General features: G+C 40.5%; 1 protein-coding gene across 4 annotated transcripts in view; it reads left to right on the top strand.

Moving 5' to 3' along the window:
* Positions 1-1,885: 1,885 nt before the first annotated feature.
* The window catches only part of dnmbp (dynamin binding protein), a 49,204-nt gene continuing 29,117 nt past the window's right edge, over positions 1,886-21,972 (top strand). For 3 of the 4 annotated variants that reach the window (XM_087844661.1, XM_087844660.1, XM_087844659.1), the window contains exons 1-3: positions 1,886-2,195; positions 18,784-18,938; positions 20,870-20,992. In XM_087844661.1, coding sequence (XP_087700787.1) covers positions 18,794-18,938; positions 20,870-20,992 — 268 coding nt within the window. In that variant the 5' untranslated portion in view covers positions 1,886-2,195; positions 18,784-18,793. Of the gene's footprint in view, positions 2,196-18,783; positions 18,939-20,869; positions 20,993-21,174; positions 21,208-21,972 lie in introns of those variants that run through there. The other variant, XM_087844662.1, reaches the window with a different exon arrangement.

Here is a 21,972-nt window from a genome sequence, read left to right as displayed (position 1 = left end):
TGATTTCACACCACAACACCATGGCTGAGAAAAAATCTACCCAACATATAATTGCTCATGCGGCCACTATGATTTTCTGTCTCTAAAAAAAGATTTCAGCGTCCTAATGACTCCAAATGAAAGAGCTGCAGTTTGAGAAGACAGCCACATAAGAGGATACTAGTGACACCTTCCTGCTGGGTGTCAGAAAGCTGTATTAAACTAAATTCTTCTTCTTTACATTTACTTCTAGTTCCAAAACACTTACCACATTAAAGAAAAAAATCTCAACAGTCAGGATTAATTTCAGTCAAATGACTTGTGCTGTCACCAAATAAAGAAAAACGGAAACTCACAAGTTCCAAACTTGGGGATGATGTTACTTCCTAAAACTGCTGTGAACACTTTTTTTTTTTTTGGTTTGGGTCAACGTCACAGCACAAACGACTGCTGACCTGTGGTCAGTGTTGGGAAGGTTACTTTTAAAATGTATTCCATTACAGAATACAGAATACATGCCCCAAAATGTATTCTGTAACGTATTCCGTTACGTTACTCAATGAGAGTAACGTATTCTGAATACTTTGGATTACTTAATATATTATCATGCTGTTTACAACTACATGAATGTACTATTGCTGTGATTTATTACTGTTACTGAAGGTCCGCGGCTCCGAACCGTAGTAAAGGGACCTCTGGCTAATACGGTGGGTTCTGTGTCGGGCTCGTAGCCGAAAACTAGCTTTACTTTGTTGTCTGGGTCAACTTTGCTAGCGAGAGACAGAGAGAGGTGTTGAAAGGCTGCTCCAACAGAACTTATTGTTTCGGAGGAAAACACGAACACGGTGTACAGTCGAGTCTTAATAGCTTACTTACAACTGGGCTCGTCAGGCTCTCTTCTTGGCTGCAGTGGTTATTATTATATTTACATGCTTCCAGCTCCCGTTTCTGCTTGATGACAGCTCGTACTTTTCCTTTTTCTCCCTCCCTCGCTCACAGACACATAACGGGTATGGCAGTCCATTCTCCCTGCAGCACGGACTACACTGCCCATGATGCTACATTCTTTAGAGCTATATCGGTAGCATTCTGCCTATTAGCTTAGCACAACAACAACAGGCACTCTCTCACCCAGGAAACACGCAGAGAGAGAGCGTCACCCTGTAACCATGGCAACCGTAACGCTGCCACCTGGAACAACAGAACGTAGCTGTCAAACAAAACCCAAACAGTCCTGACCCGCCACAATATGAAACACGGAAGTACCGCCGTGTAATCCATTTATTTCAACAAAGTAACTGTATTCTAAATACCACCTTTTTAAACGGTAACTGTAACGGAATACAGTTACTCATATTTTGTATTTTAAATACGTAACGGCGGTACATGTATTCCGTTACTCCCCAACACTGCCTGTGGTGGAATGAGATTGAAGAACCGAGAAAGCATTGGTATATATTTATTCCCTGCTTGTAAACGGGTTTGTTCTGTCTCTCAAAGGGCTTCTACAAGCAACATGTAACTGTATTATTAAAGCTGATTAAAATGGCATGGTTAAGCAGCAAATTCTAACGTTTGGATACATGGTTTACAAAAATATCGATTATGCTAGTCCAAGAAGACCCTGAAATTAAACAGAATTAAAGATCTTAAAATTTGTTCTCTCCAAAACTGATAAATTATAAATATTTGAAATATGAGTCATGCCAAGCTACTTTAGCTGATTTTAGGAGTAAAAATATCAATATCTATATCACTCTGCTAACACTACTTTTGAAAAACTTCATATAAATCTAGAGTAAAAGTAGCCAGGTTGCTCAAATCTTTTCATTCAGGCATCAGCCGAGCCAGCCGCGGGTCTGTTCGGGAAAAGTGGGTGGCGTTGAAAGTGTGTAAGCATGGAGAGGAAAGGCGCAGAGCAGCTCGGCTCTTCTCGTGGCTAATGTGATGACAGCTGATTACATCGACACCCGCAGAGGACCACAGCCGGACCGCTTCTTGCGTGTCAACGTGTTTTAATGCCTTTCGCAAACAAACCCACACAGCTCTTCTAGGAAATAATGACTCGGCGCACAGCTCTGAGGCTGTGGGACGCGTAGCTGTTAAAAAGTTGCGGTGTCGTGGAGAAGGGCAACTCCGCCAACACCGCACCACATCACCAGGCTCGAGAAGTTGGGTATCTAGTCTGAGTGGATCTAACGGCCTGGTCCCAAAAGGTAAGCAAAGCGCACTGAAAGTCAAACGTTGACTGCTACACGGTGCCAGTCGAAGTTTATAAGCATCGGGGTTCAGTTACATAAAAATACGCGGTTTTTCGTCTATAGCCACGACATCAGTTTTTTCTCTACTAGACCTACTAGATTTACAATTTGTTCATTGAACTGTGAGCTCTAATAGCGGCACTTTTGGGGTGTACCCCATACATGACAGTCTGCAGACACGTCCTACGGTGTGTTAATACGCAGCTATTACTCCAGCGGACTACTGACGTGAGCTGAATGAGTGATGGCAGTAAACACAAGTGCTGCAGACTAAATAATCCCCCCGCTGTCTGTCTGTCACCTGTGGTCGTCGCTGTCAGTTGTTATGCCATGTGAGCGAGATCAGCACACACACACAGCCACACATACACAACCGTGTTTCCATCACCTCAGATGATACAGCATTAGTGATTTACCCCCCAACTCTTGACTAGTGTTGACGTGAAGCGGGATTTCTTCTTGATCTTTCAAGGAAGTCATCGCACACATTGTGATTTTGTAAACAGATGTCCTCAAAACGAGAACCACAGGCGATATTGTGGTCTGACGTAAGTGCACGGGATGTTCAACGTTACATCACATACTTCCGAGATTAGCGATCTGGTCATTTATCGATATGTATATAATGGCAATAATGTAACTTTGCAGATATCTTTGTAGATAAAAGGTTGATAACTTAGAAATAATCAGATCTGAGCGCGAGACAAACAGTGCTATATATGGTGGACCAGTCATGATACCAGTTTTCAAGTTAACAAAAAATATGATATTGTTATTTCATAAAGGAGGTGTTTTAGGGTTATATTTAAAAAGGAAACCGATCTGGTCATTGTTTATTACCATTCTAGTAACTTACCATGAACATGTAGCTTTCTCTGCCACTTTCTCTGCAGACAGAATAACAATAGTCCACTAAAGAATAGCTTTTTCTGTAACAAAAGCTTTCCTTCACAGGAAAACAGGAAAACACTTGATTCTCAGTACTGTTTTCAAGATGATAACAGGGTAAACTGAGAACAAAAAAACCCAGTAACATCATAGCACAAAAGTTGTCTGACGTAATGAAAAAATAATATATAGTAACGTTAAGTGTAAAGTGTGAGAATATTTTTATCTGGTTTGAGGTAGTGCTGTGTTTCTTGTGACTTGGCACCATGTTTTTTGTTGACGTTACTCAAATAGAGTTGGTAAAGTAGGCTGCTGCTGTTTCTGTCTAGATGCTAAATTCTAGCTGGTAGATTTTTCTGGACTTCAAAAGAAACATAACATATTTTCAACACAAACATTTTTTATTTTTGGTAAATTAATGCTGTCTGTAGACGTTACTGATAGGTAGGACTGAGGTTTGATTGCTGCCTGTCTCCAACATTTACGTTATTGTTTTATTATTATACATAGTTGCTAGTCAGTTTTGTATAATACTAACAGATGGCTATTGGGTAATTGCTAATGGTTAAACAGCTGGTGTTAACCTGTGCAACAGCCAAGTTAGAGTAAAATATCCAAGTGTTTTTGAAACAGAGCTGTACTGACCTTTGAAGTACCCCAGAAAGAGCTGTTTAGTGCTGTGAATTGTTCATGTGTTCAGCTGCTAGTGAGGGGAGGGGCTGTGTGCCTGCCTATCTGCACCCGTGATACTTGAGATGAGGATGGCACTGTTTGTATCAATATTGTTGCAAATGTGAGGCTAATCTGTTCATTTTTTTACAACCCTTACCTGGTATCAACTTTTATACACTGTTTGGGCCCCATGGTGGGTTTGTCATTGGAGATCAGTTCTGTACATATACATCCCACTAACTGCTTAACAAACAGAATATTTACAAGAGTGTTTACAAGACAGTAACTGTACTTTCAGTTTTAATGTGTCCATTTCCTGATGTGCATGCTTTTACAGTGAGTTAATAGGTAGAGTGATAGATTAACTAGTTCCCTCTTATGTACCATTTATTGCTGCATGTCCCTTGCAGGACAATGTATGTATGTATTTACTTTGACCGTGCAGACTAACTTATCAACATGGATTCACTCTGCTGGGTTGGTGATGTTTGAATCTTAGTTTATCGCCATCTTTGGTGTTTGTGGTTTTATTGTGCTCCATATCTGCATGAGCATAAGCAACGAAAATGGTTATGTTATTTCGGTTTTGCACCTTTGACATTTTTAACACAGCAGTAAAGTCATGTGCACATGTAGAATCACACCATCGACTGGCAATGAGTCAGAGTATCTGTAGTCTTTGCTTCAGTTTCTGTATTATACCCTCATGGTTAGCAATCGCACTGCTTTGGCAGTGACACACGTCTGTCAAACACTGTAATCCAACTAGAGTCAAAAAGTTACTAGCTTTAATGAAATTTTAGGTATCTGTTTCTGTTATCTTGCCCTCTTTTTGTGTTTACCATCCAGTCACAATTTTGGATGCACAGAAACTTCCTGCACACTAAATTATTAATACTGGCAACAGGGTCCTATATCAGCAAAGAAACCTGAGATGTTTGACTCAGTTTGCTTGTATTACACGCTGCACAAATGTTATACAGCATTATGATTGTTACAAAAAATAAAATGCACTCAACAGCTGCTGCACAGTATCCCGAAGGACAAGTAGCAAAAGTAAAAGTAACTTAAGAAAGCATGGGGAATTCCATTTTTTTCTTCCGATTACAAAGTATTCCATCACTTTCAAGACAAGGTATTTCCCACACCTTAACAATGACAGCATCGCTCGCAGTCTTTGTTAGCAGCACAGTTTTGGTTTGGTTGGCTTAATGATGAGAACGGTTAGTTATTTTGGTTAAGAACTTAAGCATGCATGTTTTGAAAGAGGTAACTAAGTAAATTAAGGCCTGCTCGTGTTCATACGAGCCAGTTATGTTGGCACAATAAGACACATTGTTGACAAAAAAGCTTAAATCCAACAGACAAGTTGGGACGGTCACCGAGGCAGAGACACTGACAGAAGTTTTTCTTACTTGTAATGTGATAGACTAAGAAAAAGAAACTCAAAACACTTCACCAAGGCTGAGTGATTTGCTCAGTTTGATAGCTGGTAGACATTACAATTATAGACCTTTACTTTACTTTACTTCTGAGTAAAGCTACATCTTGTACTTTTTCTTTCTATGACTCATCGTTAACTTTGTTGAGCTTTTACACCCTGTCTCATGCAACCATGTTCATTTTTCTCAGATATCTTCTTGTCATTGCACAGTGATTTAAAGATAGGTGTGGTTCGCACTTTAGTGTTTTTGGCAGAATTTGTGCCAAATTCCTACAAGGCTGGTATTTCAGTTTTGTGCCCAGATGATTCCAGGCCAGTCCCAGTAAAAGTTTTCCCAAGATATAATTAACAAACATCAAGCCCTGTAAGGAAAACGCGTTAAAGAAGGCTAGAAATTGCCATCTTGGAAGTCTCTCGCAGTGTCCTCAGTTCACCCCGAATTGTGTAAAAGTTTGGAGAGAACATGTGAGAGGTTTCACCCTCCATGAATTTATCATTTTTCTGCTGGCACGTCATGGTTTCATCCCTGAGGAAAGACATGTTATGTAACAGCTCATATGCAAGCTATTAGGAGTCATCCATGTTTTAAGGGTGCGGCATATCCTCGGGTACCTCTGGGGTCCTCTCAGGAAAAACCCTCTGCCATCCAAACACATCTCTTGTATCTATGACAACGAGGCCTCGGCTCTCTGAGTGCAGTCGTCTGAGCTGTGCTGCTCAGTGTGGAAATGTTTATGCAAACGAACAGTTCCACCCTGTGTGTGTGTGTGTCATGCAAGCCATTGATATTCAGCACGTGTAGGCTTTAGAAAGGAATGGAAGGACAGCTATGTGAGTGGAGCGAGTCATGGGAGGAAAGAAAAAAGTAGTCAGGATGAAGTGGAGTCTGAAAAATAACTGCATTCCCTTGTGGAATGTTTGTGCGCTGGCCAAGCTGCAGAGATGCAGGAAAGCAAACTCAATGAAAATGTGGAGGCGGAGGTGGATCTGGCTCTAAGGATGAGCCAAAAAAGAGTGTTTCCACCCAGGGTTTTCCCCTAAATTCAGCAGCGACACTTGCAATGTTACTTGAACTTTCCTCATAGCTTTAACCTTACCAGCCCCATAATGGGCATTTAAAGTCAAGTAAATAAGTGAAATACTAATTGTCATTGTGTCCAAAAGAATTGACTGCAGAAGATTTTGGTATCTAGAGGATTTATAAACAAGACTGGGTTGGCTGCACTGCTGGAAAACATAGGTGTGGAAGATGACTGATATGAAAGGCACCATAGATGGGCTTGTCTTACCATGACCCAGTTAACTGTTAGGAAAGAAAGCAAGTAAGAGCTGCTTTGTATTGCAGTATGTTTGGCTAACCACAGGATATTTTTGCGCAATACTGTAATTTTACAGTCCTCAGACAGATATGATATGTTTAAGATAAACAGCATAATGCACAGGTCTCAAGGAGTAAACTGCAGAAGATCTATAAAATAACGACAGGGCTTCAGGAGGTGGAGAAGTGCCTTCATTTGTTTTAAAGGCCAGGGGGGACCTATGACATACTCACTTAATTCTATACCTCGGGAGACACCTTCCCTAATGATTTCAAGGTTTCAATGACTAGTTTCAATCGAATCACATTTGTTTTCTAAAAACAAGTTGGTGACACCATGATGGTTAATTCCAATAATTATAGTTTCAATCAGTTTGTTACATTTTCAGAAATAGCTTAGTGACTTTCTTCTTCCTGAACATTACGTCGGCAGCTTCATATGTCTGAGTCACACAGGCGTAGAGACCAGTCGGAGATACCCCGCAAACATCTGTTAACGATTAATCACCAACCGTGAGTGGCTGGTGTAGGTTACTGACAGTCGTTAGCAGTCGTTGCCACAGCTGCCTGTCGTTTGCATGGCAAACACTGACTTGTCAGCAAACACTCGTGAACTAGTAGCCGAGCAGTATTTAAACTTGAGAAAGTGCGACTCAAACTGGAATCTTCGAATATTTGCCTTCAAAGTAAAAGTTGCACCTTTAGAAATGTGTTGGTGGTAACAGTGAGGCATAATGTTTGCTTTTTTTTTGGTGCTTTACGTGCAAGCTAATGGTGACCGCTGCGATCTAATGATCAAAGCAAGATTGCAAGATGTTTCTGTGCACAGCATATACCTCCTGGCGTCACGGAATATACATTTTTTGACGGTGGTTGCCAACCAGTATCTAGGCCTGTGTATTAGACTAGTGTCTAATATGAAAATCTAGTTGGCTCTGTCATATTGTTACCATTATCATTCTGTTCTTGTATTTATGTGTCCAAAATACTTGCGTTACATGATGTCTTGTATATTACTTCACCCTTTACACTTAACTTGAGTATGATTAGAAGTAAAAGGAACTGTTTTTTTTTCTACTATAGAAATAGTTTATACTGAAAGGCAAAGTTGGCGTGTTAACATGCTGTCTAGTAGGTTTGGATGCTTTTGCCGTTTTTCTCTGTGTAGTCACTGGGCCTGCTCACATGTCTGAGTAGAGCAACATGGGTCCGCCAAATATTTAAACAAGAATTTGGCATCTGCGGTCATTTGAATCAGCTCGCCAGATGTGTTCTCTACATGCAGCTGGCTGAGGCCATGGAAGTGCTGCCTCATCTGGATGAAATGCATTGTAAAGCAAGGCTTCACTCCTATTTCTTCTGTGCCCTTTTTATTTGTTTTTTAGAGCAATGCGAGCTGCTTTTTATGCATGCATGTGCATAAGTTGATTAATCCAGTATTCTATATGGCAGCGACTGCTAGAAAAACAATCAGCAAACATTATATGGAAGTAAACAGAATATTTTTGTACTTTGACATTTTTTTTTAAATTTTTCAGACATTTTTATTACTGATATTTTATAAAGCAGACATGGAATATAACATAAATTAGACCATCAATCATTATAATATCGTAAACTAAATAATCCCATGTTTACGCTCTGCTTCCGGTCTTTGTTTGTTTAAAATAAAACTCCACTGATATCTCAACTGGTCATGTCATCACCCCACAGGAGGCCTGAGAGCCATTCACTCTATAAACACATGGCCATAAAACCACATGACTTGTGTTGACAACTGTCAGGCCATCTCTTTCTCTCCCTCCATCCTATGTGCTGAAAGACCAGATGGCCAAAAGGGAGACAGCAGATGTCCCAGTATTTCTTTTTTTTTAATATCTAGAACAGTCCACCTGCTTTGATTATGCTGTTTCGGGGTGAATGTGTTTCGCTGGACTCAGCATTCTGGATGGAAGCACGCTGCACTGCTGCACAGCCAGAGTCCCCGGTAAACAAACTCAATGAAAAGACGCCCAGCCAACTCCAGAGGATTCTAACAGTGCGTTAGTGTGCGTTTGTGGGTTGCACGGGCACGTGCCAGCCTGCCACTTTAATATGTCTGAATAGGATGAATGGCACGGAGGTCACGCGTCGGTGCGAACCCTGTCCTGGCAGGCACGTAGATAATGAGGCAGCGGCTTTATTGTTGGCATCAGAGTGCGTTCAAATAAAAGATACAGGCAGTCAGCAGATCCCACTTTCTCCACTGTGGTCTCACACCGAGTCACTGCTTCAGCTGGAGGATACCTGTGTGCAGGGAAAAACTCGAGATGCCACGCAGCAGTGGCAAAGACGGATGAGCTGATGTAGTTGTAAGAACGCGCTGAACTCCTGTCGCGTCATTAAAAAGCAGTTATGGAGCGTAACAGCTGCAGCGACACAGTTTTGTTCTCATTAGTGATTCCTTTGCTGATTGGTTCCTGAACAATCAACTCACTGTTTGATCTCCAGAATGAAAAAACATGCAATCATTTTCAGTTCTGGCTTTTCCGAACTCTAGACAACAGCAAATGCTGGTTTTTATTAGTGAGTGGATGCCACAGCCTTCATCCAAAAGACAGCATTAATCTTGTCTTGAGTTTTGAGGTTTAGCTCATTAAGAGCTTGTTGTTAGCTTGATGGTTGTAAATCGACCAGTGCTCATTTTTTTCTCCCAGTAAGCTATAACCGGGAGGAAGCACGCCTCTGGAACAGATAAAAACATGCGTCCTTCATCCTCTATTCTAAACGCCACATACCTCAGTGCATTATTTACAAATCAAATTTTGTCTCCGACATGCTCAATATTACTTTTAGGTATATTACTGACATTTCTCTTAAAAAATGAAACAAACGGAAAAAAACATAAAGAATTAAAGTGTGTTAATCTATTTTTCTTAAACATATGCAGACAGACAGAGTTTACTAAAAGGTGAAGATGTTTCAGGGCCATGTCCCAGGTCAGACAGTTGGTTCATTGTGCGACGTGTCAGCTGTGAAGTGTGTGTATGTTTACACTGTGTGTGTGTGTGTGTGTGTGTCAGCTGTTGACTTAGCTGTCTGCCGTAATCCTGTTACTTTCTACAGGACGGTGCCAAGTGACACACGCTAGTCCCAATGAAGCTGTTTCATTCTCCCTGAAATAATCATTATGTACTGTTGTGTTTACTGTGAAGATGTATATAAACCTGATATTAAGCTTTAATGCAAGTCCAAGTGCTTATCAAGACCTCATGAATCATAATGGAAAGATGAGGTCTTCAGTGAGTCTTCTAAAGAGGATCTTCCACTCTGTGAAATGGCCCTTGTACTTTACAAAGAGGCATTTTATTGCTTTGGGTTAACGCCTAACACTTTACAGTCAATATCATTGATGAACGCATAATAAAAAGAACATGTGTCGATGGCTTCTAGCTTTCTGTGAGTTTTGTTGTGGGCATTTTCTAAAGTTAAAATGTGTTTTCTCTGGACATGCCTTTTCCCCCCTGACGCGACTTTGTTTTTTCTCTCGATGTTGTGAGTTAGGATGAGTCACTGACATCTTGAAGTGTGTTATTCTTTTACAAAGTCGGGGGGAAGAAACGACCAGCATGTTGATTATTAGACATGTGAAATGTGTTGTTGTTTTGGTATTTGAAACTGAGGGAACATAATAAAGGAGTATCCTGGCATTCTTTCTGTGTTTTTCATTGTTGGGATGAGTGGTCTGCTGTTTTTGGTCAAAATATGACACTGGCCTGATGAGTAAAATGAGCAATAATTAGCTGAGATGACACCAAACAGGCCGGCTGGGGAGTGTTTTTATAGTACAGCTGGGGCTTATTGTGGCTGAGAGTAGAGCAGGGCGATATGACCAAAGATATTTATCACGATATACATTTGAAAATTTGCGATAACGATATAGCTGACGATATAATTGACACTAGACAAAATACTTTACAACTCCACAACTTTATTAGTGCAAAAAATCCCATCAATGTATTTTCACTTAAACAAGCAGCGTTTTTAAGTGCTTTAAAGATATATAGAAATTTAACAGTGCAAATGCAAATTCCTTGCTGACAGTTTAACCAAAAGACATTTCCAGTGGAAATTGCCTGACATATCCTCAGCATAACCATGTATAATATCCACAAAACTTAAAAAGAGGTTATACACACACAACACTGTAATATGTATTATGTTGAAGCACAGTATGTATCACTCCGCGAGGCTCCTGACTACCGACAATCCATCAAGCGGTGCGGCTTCGTAGCTTAGCAAAGTCGTACTGAAACATTTGAAAGATTTTCGAGTGCTGTGTACCACATAAAATCGTTTCGAGGTCAGTAAGCACAACCAGAATTCATACATAAGGCACACAGGATTATAAGGGGCACTGTCAATTTTCTGTGTGCCGTATTTTCCAAAATATACGGTAATAACGACGGCCCGCTAGCATGCTTTACCAAAAATAGTGCTTTGTTGTGTATCTGACGGACGAAAGCTAAACCAGTTCCACACCACTGAAGTTGCAGCATTTTTACAAACCACTTCTGGTTCATTTGTTTCATTCAACGATCCACTTTCGCTCTTCTCATTCTGCATCGCCGCCATGCTTTTTCCGCCATGTGCGTATGAAAACAAAGGCACTGGCGCATGCACGTTTTACCCATATTATCGTTGCCCAACATTATACCAGTATTACCGTGAACGGTATGATATGGCCCAGCCCTAATTGAGAGCTTCAAGAAGTTTTGCCTTATATTATATATGGGAATATATGTTATGTTTTCCATATTTCTTAACTAATTCTATGCATCAAAAACACTAATACTGATATTAATATAATTGATTTTATAATGATGATTAGCACAGGTTGATTGCTCAGTGCTGTTAGTGCATTATCAAAGCTTTGCTTTAGTTTCCACAGAAAGTATAAAAGATGGATGTAGCTACTGCCACGTCGCTTTTTGGTGTCTGAAATCCTGTTTTGAACCCTCGAGATGAGCGTTTCTGTCATCACCATGTTGGCTACAAAAAAACGGATGTGGCGAGAAAGGCGGGTCTGACTGAAACTGTACACTCATTGGCTCCTTACTTGTGACGGACAAGTTTTTACCCAGTGAGTATCTGGTTTTGCAAAAAACCTGGTGCGACCAATATTTTAAAAATAGAAATAATTTTCTCATTTTCAATATTTTGTTCAATATAACCCAAAAATGTTTGAATGAGCCCATAAACTCAACAGGAAAGTGGTTACAGAGGTTGAGACGGTAACCTGTTTTCTCATAGACTTCAGTAGGACCGCAGAGATGGCAACTACAGCAATCGCCTTCTGCTGGTCTTTTGTTTTTAACCTAGAAGCCACCTCAGTGTTTTTAACTTTGTACAGCTCTTATGTGTTTTAAAATGCTAATCTCGCTTTAGAACGAAATTTCAGAAACCAGTGGATGATGTAGCAGTCGTCAAGTCTACCTTTTATCCTGTTCATGGTTGCTACCTGTGTGGACGCGTTCTGGTATTTTAACAGAGCAGAAAGTAAAGTGGAGGGATGGAGAATAGTTCCCGCATGCAAGAAGCATTTAATCCATGGTTATATTACAAGCAGCAAAGTTACTTTTTTACAGCGAGCAGAGTCGTTCGCAATGTTTCAGGTTTCAGTTCACTTTTCTACAGAGAGCGGTCTATAATGAAAACTTCAGAAAGCACAAAAGCCTCTGTGTTTGCTCTGTTTTTATTTAGCAGCATCTTTATTTACGAGTGCACACACACAGAGCTCTGCAACATCACTTTCATTTACCCCCTTTTAGTTGCCCATAGCTGACTATGAGTAAGATTCCTTTCTTTGACTTTAACAAATGCTTTAAGACTTAAAACAACTCACACATTTATTCACGTGACACATCAACAGTAAGTTCATTCACCAAAGCTCGCTCAGGATCTGATTGCAGATTATGTTTTAAGGTTTTATTCTACACATCCAACAGGTTGGGTGTAATAGGCAGATATATTTAGGTTTATACAGTGGACCTGTGTGTAATAACTACAACTGTGTTGAAGTTATTCAGCTGATTACTGTTATTGGGAGTTGTTTAGTTGTAACCTCATCAGATGTAGTAATTTGTGACCTGCTTTTGCACTGATCTTTGTGAACTGCACTGATGATGATGGCTGAAATGAACTGGCTGCATTTGATTAAAAGATGTGTGCATTGTCAGAATGCCTACAGAATTTTCCACTGCTTTCTGCCAAACAGGAATTTTGTTTTCTTAGTAAATCTGTTGCTCATTTATAGGTGTTTAAAGGAATTAGACAAATTGAAAGTTGGGCCTGATTAAGGTGTTAGAGGCATGTTATGCAATCAACAAAGTTTTCCACTTCTGGAATAGTTTGATTTTATCAGTTTATTTATTATTGTTTTATTATGCGTGTCTGAAACAGATCTCACTTGTGAATAAGACATTGAATCTCAGTGGGACAATCGGTATAAATAAAGGTTAAATGTAGTAGTTGTCATGGTATTTCACTCTTTCTACTCTAAAGTTTGCAACATTGCATGTCTGGGGACTGTTGTGTTGATATTGATTGACACACACACATAGATAGATAGATAGATTTATTTTCTTGCTTCTACTATCTGAAGTTAATAAGATATTTGATTTTGGCTTAAACCTTTTTTTCCTAGGAACTGGAGCCCTGAACCTTTTTAACTATAACCTGACAGATTTGCATATGAGAACACAAATAGCTGCTGCACTTGGATCACACATTAGCCAGTGTTAAACTGCCAGCTTGCTTGTAAACTCTGTGCAATGCTGCTTTGCATCAGTATGAAAATACTGATCAGTGCGTTGCATCATGCACGCACTGTCCAGCTCCTTCGCATAAAGCAACACAGGGTATTTTTTGGAGTGTGAAGACTTGTGAAGTGACACAAAGAGGACGGCTGTGAAGAAATGTGTCGACCTCCCAGAACTGTACAAAATTTGTTTGGGAAAAAGTTTCTTGTGTGCTTCATGCAACCTTTTTATCTGTAACAGAGCCAATAAACAAGTTTGTAGTCATGCTCAAGCATCGTTATAATATTCATTAATGTAGTAAATATTCTCAGTGCTACTTGTGTAAAATATTTAGTACTACATTTAGCGACGGCACAACCATTTATATTTCTTATCAACAGCATTTTAGGAGTGGAATTTCTGTGTGATATACATAAAAGCTTATTTTTATGTGAACTGATTCAAATTTCATTCAGACTGTGGTCAGTTGCTATATGCTTCTGCTGTACTGCTGGAAAACTTCTACCTGAAGGCAGCTTTTTTCATCTGCCAGGGCACGGTGGAAAAAGCGGCAGGGGCCGCTGACACACTGACGTACCCATAAATAAAACTAAGAAGCTTGTCTGGCTGGACGTGGATCTGAGGATTAACTTCAAAAAAGATCCAGGATCCCACTTACCTGTGGCAGGAAAGAGGTTTGGCTTTCTGGGTGCTGGTTGTTAGCTTTGCTGCGATGATGGACAAGACGAGGCTGGTTGAAGATTAAGAGACCGAGGAGTAAATATCACCTTTTTTCCCCCCAGTTGGAGATGCAATTTGAGCAGCATAATGTGACTTTGAATATCATTAACATAAACAAATACGACTTTTGCTGGTAAGATCGCCCATGTGTTTCACATTGGGTGATTTTTTTATTTTATTTTTTTTAAATTACGGGAAATTTGCTCAATGTTTACAAAACACTTGTTTTATATTTCATGATTCATGACCGATTTATCGTTAAGCAAACCAGGAGCAAACTGCTCATGAGTGCAAACACTTAAACTCTCACACCGTGAACGCATGCCAAACCATCAACCCATTTTATCTTGAGTTTTAATAGCAGACTGCTTTGTTTCAACTTCTGGTTTGGAGGTTTCAGCACAATCAGAATGGATTGGACACTTTGTACGCCACAACTGTACGTAACAAACCAGCCGGAAGTGGCTGAGCTTCGTAAAACCCAGCTGTGTGCTGGGTGTGGGTTCATAGTTTCACTTGTGTTTTGTAAAGCGTTTCAACGACTAAAGTTCGAAGTTTGAGTTGAGTTTGCATCGTTTTCATTTGTGACTAGCTTGACTACTCTTGTTCTGTGGCATTGAGAACTTTTTTAAACCTCTCTTACCTTTAATGATTTAGTGTCATTTACTCTAGGAGGGAAATAAATTCTTATTTATTCATTTCTTACTCACCAGACACAAAATTCAGGCACTTCTGTTAAATCTTCCAGTCTGTATTTCTTTACAGGAACTGGTCTTATTTACTCCCAGCCTGTCAGGCTGTGAGTGCCATAGATCAGTATCATTCATTGTTTCATGGAAACCATTCCTCAGAGGTGCGTGTCAGGGCATGTCTAATCATTGTGATGTTGAAGACGCAGCTGCTGTTTTCTTTTCAGGGGTTATGAGCCGATATATGCTGCTTAAGAAGTTAAGGAAACGCTTAAATGATACAGCGCGTCTTGATGAAAGAAATATTTAAATCCTTACTGACGTTAATATTTACTTTTACTCAAAAAGCAAGAAAAAAATGAATATTTGTATAGACTGTATGAGTAATTTTCTATTTAAATTGTTCATCGCTCTTTGTAAAGATATCTTTCAAGACAGGACTCTTCGTCCCAGCTGAGCCAGCAGCAGTGACCAAGCAAACTAGAGAGTGATTAATGAGAGGGAGTGATGTTGGCGGTTACAGTGGCTCAGAGAAATAAATGTGCTCTTAATTGTTTGACCACAATTCAATTCAGAAACACAAAAACATCTACGTTCACTCATTTGCAGCACTGCTGAAATGTGATGCTGAATGTTGCGTGAATGCAGCTGTCATCTGTGGCCTCTGTTTGTGTGTACGCGTAGCTTTTTATACAGATGTGACACAGACAGAGAGCAGCAGAGTGCAGTGTTCACAGAAGCTCGATCTGTTCGTGTGTTTTCAGTGGGAGAAACATTTCGTCACTCAACCAAATGACTAATGTAGTCTCAGCTGACTGCAATTTTCCCATACCCCATAAACAGCACATTTGCATAATGGCTGACCCTAGCACCGCTGGCTAACAATGGGCCGAGCGGTCAGTTTCGTGATCATTAATATGCAAATTGTCATGACCATCCAATGAGTACCATTGAGTAGAGTTGGGGAATGGCTGCAGTCACAGCATTGGAAGATGGTCCCTCCTCAATTCAGAGATGGACTTTTCACGTGAATGGCCCCCTTGACTCCTTGCTCAAACCAGCGTTCCTCCCTGTCCAGGATGTGCACATCATCAACACTGAAGAGAGGCCACTGGCCTGTAGTTGTGAGTAGACCATGGAGTCCTGGATTGATGTAGTAACTCAGCCAGAGGTTGTTTGGTTCACCAGAAATGGCCTTTGAATGTATATGTGTGTTGTTGTATGAGGTATGCCTGATTTTTGAGTCATCTGGGTTACTTCCTCATTCTCTTTAGAACTACTGTGGCCTGTTTACTGCACAAATAATAATAATCACTGAATAACATAGTGTTCTTTATAAATGATTAAATGGCCCATTTGTTTTTCATTGCCTGCACTGTTTTAAGCCTCTGGTTGGACCTCTCCCTTTGGCTTGCATTAGTTGCAGCCTCTGCTTAGGTTTCATTGAGGTCTTTATGACTGAGCGGTGTTGAGTTCACGACCTGCCACAGAGAGAGCACCAGTTATGCTGGTTACGCAAAACAGTGTTGGTTAACCTTAACAGTGTAAGAGACAATAACCCGAACACGCCCATAGACTCGGTTGCTTAGGAAACCTCTGTTTTTTAAACAGCTGGTCATCTGCTCCTTTATTCCCCTCATCAGCCACGTCCAGGATAATCTGGACCGCGTCTCTCTCCAGAGACAGTGGCACAGAACTGGGATACGGTCTTGTCCCCCCCCCCCCCCCCCCTTCAGAGACAGAGACCCCTTTCACTGTGACAAACTGCAGCTCTCTTCTCTCATTTCCAGTCTCCTTCAGCCTGTCTATCCCCACCTGTGGTTAGTCTGCCTGTCTCCAGATAATGATACACAAGGCTTTGGATGTTTTGGGTATTTGCTCATTTTACTGATAATTGGAAAAAGTCTGCTACAGAATACAAATGTGAATATTGATGCTCTGTGACCTGAAGTACAATTCATTATATACCAGTTACAGAGAAGCTGTAAATGCATTCATCCATGCATTTAATTATCCAAACACTGTGTGTTGTGCTCTTTCAACCATAGGTTTAGACGATTAGACATAATTGCTGAATTGGTTAAATTTGACCCAGTTATTATACTGGTGTAGTATCCCCTTAGTATCAGCTGAACATCAATTAAATGTCTGAGTATTTTTGGTGTCCATCCCTTTAAGGCTTCAGTGAACCATGTCACAGAGATTAAATAACCTCAGACTGGTTTCTTAAACATGACAGTGCCACTAAATCTCAATCCAACAGAGCACCTTTAGAATTTGTTGAAACAAGAGATTTCGATCATGGATGTGCAGATAACAAATCTGCAGCTACTGTGTGATGCTGTCATGTCAATATGGGAAAAAATCTCAGAGGGATGTTTTGGCACCTTCGCAGTGATTTTGTTTCTTTCCCACTGAGGTTTCTGCTTGGTTATTTATTAGAATATTATAATAATAATGTCAAAATCTTTAATCATTTGAGGCCTGATGAGTGAAGATTTATGTCGATGTGATGTAGAACATGTAAAATGCTAGGTTCATTGCATCATACCTAGGCATGGGTATTGTTTAGGTTTTATCCGATACCAGTACCAAACCGGTACTTTTGAAACGGTGCCGGTGCTTAAAGAATGGAGAACACAAACTTTGTCCAAAAACCTCATGTTTAGCTGGGTTTTTTTGTAAAAAGATAACAATGTTAGCCTTTTCTGCAGATATAGGGCATATATGGCATCACTCTTGGCTGGAAGCAGTGCTTAAACAATGGAAAAAACACAAACTTTGTCCAAAAACCTCTCATGTTTAGCTGTTTCCCTCTTTTTCTTTGGTCATTTTAGCCTTTTTGGCCAGGGTGAAGGGAGTGTCTGCCATCAAACAAGAAGACAGCCTCATGTAACTACGACGGTGTTTGCTAGTTCACCGTGCATTAATGTAATAACGTGGTTAGCCTACTCAACGTAAATTACACACTAACAACATTAAGCTACTCATGCAGAGAAGAACGGCTGCTGCTGCCATCATCATCCGTCATCATTTCTGCTACACTGGCAGGGCTAGCGGCCAGGACTCTCCTCTTCGGGTTTTTGGGGGATGTTGCAAACTCCGGGTCCGATAACAGGCACCACACCCGCAGTAGATGTGCACGGTGTGAGGTCTCGCAGTAAGGTATCAAATACGGTGCATTTCTCGGCTTTTAACAAAATGCTATACGTCGCCAGGTGTTTCATCAGATTCGAGGAGTTACCTCCTTTGCACAGTATCAGCTTAAAGCACTTGTTGCAGGCTGCATCTTTTGCATCTTTTGCTGTGAAATACAGCCAGACTTTTGACCGTTTTTAATCTGTAGCTCTGCTCTAAAAGAATGTACGTACCTGGGCCCGCCTACTACGCTTGCAAAGGTAAAATGATTGGCTAGAATCCAAAGTGTATGACATCTCAGGGAAGAAAAAGCACTGAAATGTGCGCTGCTTCTCGGTCTGGTTACTACTGTTTATGTCAGAACCATCATGGCATGATACCGGTACCCATCCCTAATTATACCCAAAACAAAAACAGTAGCTTAAACTTGTGACTCATATCCAGGTTTTCATCTAGGAACAGTTTATCTGACAGCCAGTTTTGCTCACTGCTCAGAGATGATGTCACTAGAAAATCTGCTGTTTGCATATTTCTGTGATACACAGCGTCCAGTCGAAGGAAGGAGTGTGCCATTTGAGCTGCTGTTGCTTTCCTTTGTAATGTTTATTTCCTCAGGAGAAAGAGGAGAATAGAGGAGGAATGTCCTTCAGCCTTCCTAAATGGAGGCTCTCTTTTTCTTTTTCTTGTCTGTCTCCTTTCTATTGATGGTTTCTCACGCTCTCGCTTCCCCTTTCATTTGCTGTTATTTCACCAAGGCTAGCTCTCTCCCAGAGGCTGTAGATCTTTTTTTTTTTAATGAATCACCCTTTTAATTGAAGTTGTACATGGACTAGTTTGAGAGTGACCTTTCAAATCTCTCTGTCTGCCTCTGCAGGTTATGAGTAATGGAAGCAGGATCTGTGGTGCGCGCTGTGTTTGAGTTTCTCCCCAGCGTCTCCGAGGAGCTACCACTATTTACTGGCGATGTCATCGAGGTGCTCAGTGTCGTAGATGAGTTCTGGTTGCTCGGCAACAAAGATGGCGTTACAGGTAAAGTGACTGTTTTCGTTATTACTGTTGAGGGATCTGCATGAATAAAGGTTTCCATAAAGACAAATAGAGACACCTACTAAGAGTTACTAAACATGGAAACAAGCTACATGGAATTTTAGTGACTTATTGCTATTTTGACATTCACACACTCATGCACGTGATCCTCCTTTCTTCTGTTTGTAACTTAACACTTTCATGACTGGTGAGGGTGAGACAGAGAGGTTTAAATTATTAACTAGTCTGGAAATAATCAAGTAGAAATGATTATTTGTGATCATCTGTTTTTGCCCTTGGGGGTTTGGGTGGGGGTCCAACCCAGAGAAATCCACTTAAGCTGTTTTTACACATGCCTGAACTTTCCTGTGTGTCCAGCTAGGGCTGTGCGATATGACCAAAATCTCATATCCTGATATAACAATTCTATCGTCCTGATAACGATATAAATCACAAAAATGTAACATTTTCTGTAAATTCTGTGAATCTCGGGCAGCTCGTCTTGCGGGAAGTGTTTCCAGCTGCACGTCATGTAGCTGGAGTCGAGTGTTTTAACCGATGCATGAAACGATACATTTTTAGACATAAGTTGTAAAGGCCGCCGTTTTCTTTGTGAGTATTTATTACACGGCGTGCTGCGGGGAAAAGCCTGTTCTAACGTTTGAGTCTAAGATTTATTTTTTAGCACCTGGCGGCTCTTTTTTAATTCTCATCCGTAAATAATCCGCTCTTTCACGTGATTCAGTTTATTTTGAAAAGTCTCAACAGGATCTTGAGCTTTATTGTGAAAGGTTTATGTGGAACATAAACAAGCGGACACGCGATGCTGTTACCGTTGTTGTTGCTAACCAAAACGCATAAAAACAGCCGCTTGTTCGTCCATAGTGTGGTTATATAAAATATAAGAGAAAGAGAGAACTTTAAGAAATGAATATAGCCACTACAGTGACCATCAAAACGATGAAAAAATATTGCCGTAAACAGTTTATTTTGCGACACCACGAAACAAACGATAGCGTAAAATGAAACGATAGACGTTTTTATATCGTCATCCGATATATATCGTTATATTGAACAGCCCTATGTCCAGCCAAACTGGGTATTACACAGTGTTTAACCTACAAGAGCACAACACAAATTCTGTGATTGATTTGCAGCACAATACATCAGTGTGAGAATAGTGCAGATGAATGCACAGTTAGCGAGTTCCCTTTATCCTGCAGCTTCTGACCAGGAAACCTCCTCACCTTAATCAAGTCGAGTTCCAGAAGTAAACCTGGATCTGAAGTGATCTGTGTTCATGTGTGAGAGAAGCCGAACAGTCAAACACCCCTACTCATGCAGAGGGGAAGTCAACAATAGCTTGTTCAGCTGATCCTGAAAATGGTATTTGTTGATATTCTGTAAACGTGTGCAAAATGTCAACAAAAAAAGTGAGATGGTGTTACATCGAAGCTGCAGGGAATAGCAGTAGTGAAGATAGATGAGTTTAAATATGTGGGTTCAGCCATCCAGAGCAATGGAATGTACACACGAGAGGTGAAGGAGGTTGGAGTGGGTGGAGATGGGGCGCTCATGGGGTGCCAGAAAGATAGCAGCAAGAGTGAAAGGGAAGGTTTGGTAGTGAGATCTGGTGTGATGGTTTGGAGACGATGGCACTGACAAAAAGACCGGAGGCTGAGCTGATGATGTGAAGATTTTTCATTGGGGCAAGCGGGATGGAAAGGTAGGGACAGCTCAGGTTGAGTGGTTTGGAGACAAAGTTGGAGAGGCAAGGCTGAGGTGGTTTGGACATTTGGGGGCACATGATCTGCTGTGGCAACCCCTAAAGAGAAGAATTATTCAGGAAGGTGTTGTCACTGCCTGACGTTTCAGGCATTTGTAGGAGATGTCTTTAATGAATTTACCGATGTTGTTCACATCTGTTCCTTCAGGTCAGTTCCCCAGCACCTTTGTGGAAGAGGTCACCATTCCCAGCACCAAGCCTGGAGACAGACTGTATGTGTGCATTAATGATTTCAGCTCAGCAGAGCCAGGAAATCTGTCCCTGAAGAGAGGTACGAACATACTGCACGCTCTTTCACACACAGCCGGTGCTGACTTGTAACATAATAGCAAAAGTGTGAATGACTGCTTTTGGTTTGTCGTCTGATACTTTATTTTGAACTTGTTGTGACTTAACACATGTGTTGCAAACAGTGGGGAATATAACACTAACAAATCATGTTTTCTCACTTAGCTTAACACTACTTGTTGATGTCGCAATACTCAGGTAAACTGGTTTTGTGTCAGAATGTTTATGTTATCTCAAAATTTCGAGTTATTAAATTGAAATTTTGAGATTCCTACCATGAGATTTTGAATTTTGAAATTCAAAATCTGTTATCTGATTGACTGGTAGGTATGAACTCCATGTATACATTAAGGTTAAAGCTGTACTAAGGTGTAAAGGCATATTAAGTTGGTGGATTCTAATTTCAGTATATTAGACAGAAATGAATGGGGGAGTCTTACATTTCTCTACAGAGGTCATAGCTCTTGGGGATTAGCGACCTACCAGCCAATCAGATAACAGTATTCCTTGTTGCTGGGGTACATTTTTTCCCCACCTTAATGTATATCAATATGTTACAAGCATTCATCCGTCAATGTAGTCCATCGTAGGATAATCAGAAACCGCGTTTCTTACATGTTGGCTGGTGCTGGTGGTATCCCATGAAGGCGCGGTGGCCATCTTTATCCAAAATGCTGACACGCCCACAAAAACAAAAAGGGTCAAAAGTCTGAAAACTGAAAAAAGGGTTTGAAACTAAAAAAAATTGAAAGTGTAAAAAAAGAAAAAAGGGATTTGCATGAAAACATAATTTATTCAAAATAAAAAAAATATTCATATTTATTTTTATCAAAACTTTGAATTTCAGTTTCAGTTTACTTTTTTCAAATGAATAAAACTTTCGACCCTGATTTAACTCTATTCGTTTAACTCAATCTAGTCACAAAAGCACGCGATGCTCTACACAGTAAGATTGGTTATTGA

The sequence above is a fragment of the Neolamprologus brichardi genome, chromosome 8 (assembly GCF_056152115.1).
Source record: "Neolamprologus brichardi isolate AB-2024 chromosome 8, ASM5615211v1, whole genome shotgun sequence".
NCBI lineage: Eukaryota > Metazoa > Chordata > Actinopteri > Cichliformes > Cichlidae > Neolamprologus > Neolamprologus brichardi.
This window is presented reverse-complemented; position numbering and strand designations above follow the sequence as displayed.